The sequence below is a fragment of the Saccostrea cucullata genome, unplaced genomic scaffold, assembly GCF_032062105.1.
Source record: "Saccostrea cucullata isolate Sc308-1 unplaced genomic scaffold, CSIRO_AGI_Scuc_v1 ctg8969, whole genome shotgun sequence".
Lineage (NCBI taxonomy): Eukaryota > Metazoa > Mollusca > Bivalvia > Ostreida > Ostreidae > Saccostrea > Saccostrea cuccullata.
The window spans coordinates 8,404-13,636 of record NW_026929637.1 but is presented as its reverse complement, the minus strand read 5'-3'; the positions used below and the strand labels follow the sequence as shown (position 1 = coordinate 13,636).

Genomic DNA, 5,233 nt, shown 5'->3' with positions numbered 1-5,233 from the left:
GAACAGATGAGTAAGCTATAACTTTTTTTTATTTCAAAATTTTTTGGCGCTATATCGGGATTAAAAAGTTGAAACGTTAAAACGTTGAAATTCGATAACGCCAAGTTGACGACGTCATAACATCATAGCATTATTTTCTTACGAAAACTACCTATATATATTTGAAGAGGTCTAGATCTCTTGAAGAAATGGTTTGAGATAATAACAAAAACTAAAATGACGTAGGAAGTCGTCACTCTCGACATGTTTCTAGAACAATTTAATAAAATTTTGGGAATGGGCTGATTTTTGTTCATACCGCACTTTCTTCTTTAAACACACACTATTAGCAAGATATAGCTTAGAAGAGAGGGAAAAAAAAGCCATCAACGTTATTTTCAATCTATACATGAAGCTTTTTTATTTAAGCATATGACATGCAACGAAATAAAGCTCAAATGGATTTTATAGGAGGTTACTGATAAGTATGATCGTTATCACCTAAAATTCGGCAGTTACAAACTATGTGAAAAAAAATTACCTAAAAACTCTGATTTCATGCTATTCTATGAAACAACCATTTCATTTAATAGCTTTAGCTTATTTCAGGTATTTAAAAAAGAATTTGATAACTTTTTTGCACTTAACCATCTTTCTGAATAAAGAAAAAGTATATTAAAGATTGCAAAGAGAAATTGACTAAAATTGACAAAATAATGTAGAAGCCATCATGTATATTATAAATTTTAATTGCATTTCACACATATTATAATTTATATAAATTGTCAGTTTAAGGTCACCTTTTATCTTTACTTCAAAATAATTTCTCTTTTAAGAAGAAATCTCGAACACCTTGAAACTCATTAGCATCTCCGAACGCAATTTTTATTTGCTCTATTGCTTTTAGTTTTACATCAAGCACCTCTCTGTCCCCATCATTCCAGCATTTTTTGTTTTTCAATTTGCTATAGAATATCTGTTTGTTGCAAAACTTTTCACCATTACGAAGAGTCTCCTTGAGAGAGAGTTCACTGTCCTGAGGATGTAATCCCAGTTTCCACAATTTTTCCACTATCTCACGTCTTCCTAGATACACACCGGTATGCAGTGCTGTGGGAAGAGCACTGCTATTGCGATGGGAGAGAAATTCCTTGCCATACTTAAGAAGGCAATCTAGAATATCACTGTAGTTATGCATCACAAGATAGTGCACGATGTTGTTTTTAAACTCATCCACAATCATAGATAGATCAGATCTTATATCCTCTGCAGGTTTTGTCAGTAACATGTTAATAGAGGTTTCAAATTCTTTACTCTCTGGGAAAGACAAACTGATTATTGCAAACTCATTTGAAAATGAAACATAATTTGCCGTGTGTGAGGGAAAACTAATATCTTGATTACCGTATCGGACACCTAAAAGAGCTGCTTGGAGCACAGAAAACCCTTCTGATGTTCTCTCTGTCATATCCACTCCAAGATCTATAAACCTTTTTAACAACAGCGGTCTTCCAGCATACGCAGCTAGGTGTAGAACTGACCAATTGTGGTTTGTCTTTGTTGGTTTGTGCATCTGAAGAATGACTTCTACCAAATCCGCCCAACCATGAATAGTACAGTGATGAAGAACAGTAAGACTTCCGTGTATTTTCATATGAAGCAGTCCACGCAAGCAGGGTACATATGTTACACAAGGGTGATTTCGGTAACGGCAAATATACGTTAATATAATACTTAATGCTAGTTTATCATAATGCACAAAAACATCCTTTAGCACATTTTCAATCTGTTGAACAGATATTTGAAAATTCGGTTCTTTCATATGCGAAGTTGGAGAATTATGATGAGGTCCGTAACGTTCTAGAAGCTCCTGCAACAGAACTGTGTTTTTGAAGAATGAATACAAGATGACATCTTCAAAAACGCAATGGAACAGTAAAGATAATCGGTCAGACATTTTACGATTACAGAAAACAGACACAAACTCGGAGTCATTACATCCAGGATATTGAATGATATTAAAAGCTACCAGTGATATATTTTTTACTTCTTCACTGTCACCATTATCACCACGTAAAAGTCTCTGTGCTAGTTCTTCATAATAATGTCTTGAAATCTTTAGAACAACTTCGCCAAGTCTAGGTTTATAGTTCTGTGTGCGAATCAGTTCACGTAATTTTCTTCTACTGCAGTGTTTTATCACGATTTCAGGGGCTATTTGTCCAAATGAAACCATAACGGTCTCAAGAATACTTTCATGTGAAAATGCATAACGATGATTTGTGACATGTGACAAAAACAATCCATTTAAGTCATTCAGTGCGTCTTTGATATCTATTAGAAATGTATCAACGATCATTAATTTTTTACAGATATTTTTTAACATAGTCTCAGAAATATTAATTGTATCAATCATCCCATTAATAAATACATAGCATAATACGCAATATTTGACCTTTTCCAGCCTTTTCCCACATTTGGAACGTCGCATATCTTCTATTACTTGGAACAAACGTTCATCAGGGTGATGAAAATAAGACGGACCGAGCTGAAAAAAATCTCGTCTTGAGAAAAACTGAAAGCATGTTAACGGGAATCCATAGTACGGATTGGCATTAAGCATAACCATCTTTTGATATTCTGAGAATTTATAAAAAGCATTGAACCCGTTCTTTTTAGTATAGTCAGAAAACAGGTCACCAGATTGCTCTGAGACTTTAAAACTGCAACTCTTCTCATACGCGTCTAGCATATCTGCTTTATCCTTCATTGTAAAATTTTCTACTGAAGATATATCCACAATATTTTCATCTTGAAGAATGGCATGTGCGCAACATATCCTTACTTCATCCAATATGTTCTTTCTGAGTCCAATCAATACTCTAATATTTCCAACTTTAGCACATGAAAATATCATATCAAGTAGATATTGCCATTTTTCAACCGCGCCAGTATCAAGATTTGTTAAACCAAAAATATCATCTAAATAAACAATATACCGATAAGAAGAGTTAATTATTTTATCCCATTGATTTGGATATTTAATCAACACCGGCGTATATGGTGATTCTAATGAAGGGTCTGACATCTCACACATGATTTGATACGCTGTTGTGGTCTTTCCCGTACCTCCTTTACCTGTCAGAATAACAATATGGCTTTCTCTAAGTTTGTTGATTGTGGTCTGTACACCAGTTGTTCGTATGATCACTTTTTGTCTATGAGCCATCAGAACAGCATTTGTATTTTCTACAGAATAAAGACATAAAATGCATTTTAATATAAAATATTACTTAGATGTTTATCTATGTTAAATACGTGTAATTAAAAAAATAAGATATCAGAAGATTGTTTGGCATTTGAAATTAAGTTAGTAAAAAATCAAACTCATGAAAGGATATCATACGATGTTCACTGATATGCTGATATTTTGTTGGCATTTAAGCTTTTTGGGGGAGGGGGGATGAAGAAACCCACACTGATAGATAGTTTTCGTGAAGAGTAAGAATTTTCTATACATAGCAGCCTAACACTTATTCAGTCACGATCTTAGGTAGAACGAACTTATATCATTTCTTGATTTCTTGACGTCATTAAATATTTTTTACACTTCCTTTCAATTCGGTTTTTTCACTTACCGAAAACGATTTCTCTCTCAGTATTAGACAGTGTATCTGTTAAATACAAAATACAAAGGCATTAAATTTAAAACAACCTTCCTTTATACAAATACATGTAGCTAAAAGTCATTTCTTTATTTACCTGTAAGAGATTTTAGAAGTTTATTCGGAATTCCCTACCATTTATTCATTATAACACCATTATTTATATTATATCAATAGGACTTGCAAATATGTCATGTCCGTTTCAATAGATTTATGACTTTCTTTAAAAATATATTGTTTCAAATTACATCATAAAAATATAAGAATTATTCTTTTACATGGAAATAAAATTTGCAGAAACCACTTTTTGATTATCCAAATTACAACAATCATAAAAAATTTACTGAATAACCATGTATTTTGTTAGTTTATTTTGAACATATTTTATTGACAATGTGTAAACAGGATTGGACCCGAATTCCAATAACGGAGATTTATCTCTTTATTTCTTACAATTAAGTGATATACCTTTCAGATCCTCTATAGTGTGATGACATTGATCGATTATATCAAGGAACATCTTCTCCTGTTCAGGGTCCATGGTTACATATTTTATCATATTTGCAGCATCTGAGTATGTTGTACATCCTCCAGGAAGACTTTTCTCGAGTTCTTTGATAATAATCGTAAGGTTTTGCCAAAGTTTATGGAATTGTACATCGGTAATGAAGGTCCTAGCTGCATGTCCAAAATATGCATTTCTGATTTCTCTAATTCTGTCTATGTTGGCAGACAGGGATCTATCTAAAGGATCCGGAGATTTAGACCATCCCTTCTTGTGAGGTTTTATTCCTGATACATTACGAAGTAATATATACAATAAAGACAAATCAAATTCCTGATACGTTCCAATGAAACTTCCTGATCTAGGGAAAAGATTTTCTCTTTGTGCTTTGTTTAAGATAGGGATTAAGATACTTTGTTCCCTTTGAAGGACCAATGGGAATTGTATTTCTGTAACATTGTTCTTCAATATGTCTCTGAAGAGATCAGTACAGAGATCCACTAATAATCGTGAAACACGAGCAGAGTGTGTTGTCTCTTTTGTGGAGAGGTATTTAGAACACGCCATTATTCCTCTGAAATTCAACATTTTACAGTATTATGTCAGGTTATCATAAATCATGAGACAAAAAAGGAAATAAACAACAACTATCATACGCCATATGTTCAATATGAAAATATACAAAAATAAATATATATATATATATATATATATATATATATATATATATATATATTCCCCTCAAGAAGTCAGGCATACAGAAATTAATACAACTAAAGAAAGCGAAAGATTGTTATGAAAATAAGTCGTATCAAAGACCCTGGACTAAGAATGGGTGGACTTAACTGACCAGAAAATTATCGTAAATAACAGTTTAATAAAAATATAATGAAATGCTATTTTTGTCCATTTATATATACCCTCATATCTTAACCGTGTATTCATGGTAAGATGTGAATGTAAAATGTACTTTTTAAGGTAAATTAAATAAATTCGAATGCATAGTGCCTGAAGATTTCTTGAATAACAATTGATAATCACGGTCACGCGTTTATCAGCGTCTGAATACATAGTCATGTAGGAA

At 32.5% G+C, this 5,233-nt stretch overlaps 1 protein-coding gene across 1 annotated transcript; it reads right to left on the bottom strand.

Moving 5' to 3' along the window:
- Positions 1-743: 743 nt before the first annotated feature.
- LOC134281557 (uncharacterized) lies at positions 744-4,716 on the bottom strand. The gene is made up of 3 exons (XM_062763993.1): positions 4,113-4,716; positions 3,618-3,653; positions 744-3,228 (listed from the first exon to the last, which is right to left on the bottom strand). The coding sequence occupies exons 1-3, from the start codon at positions 4,714-4,716 to the stop codon at positions 794-796; spliced, it is 3,075 nt and encodes a 1,024-aa protein (XP_062619977.1). The 3' UTR covers positions 744-793.
- Positions 4,717-5,233: the final 517 nt, after the last annotated feature.

Coding starts and splice junctions, on each gene's coding strand:
- LOC134281557 (XM_062763993.1), bottom strand. CDS start 4,716: ATGGCGTGTTCTAAATACCTCTCCACAAAAGAGACAACACACTCTGCT. Junction 3,654..4,112: donor CACTATAGAGGATCTGAAAG/GTATATCACTTA, acceptor TGTATTTAACAG/ATACACTGTCTAATACTGAG. Junction 3,229..3,617: donor TGAGAGAGAAATCGTTTTCG/GTAAGTGAAAAA, acceptor TTTATTCTGTAG/AAAATACAAATGCTGTTCTG.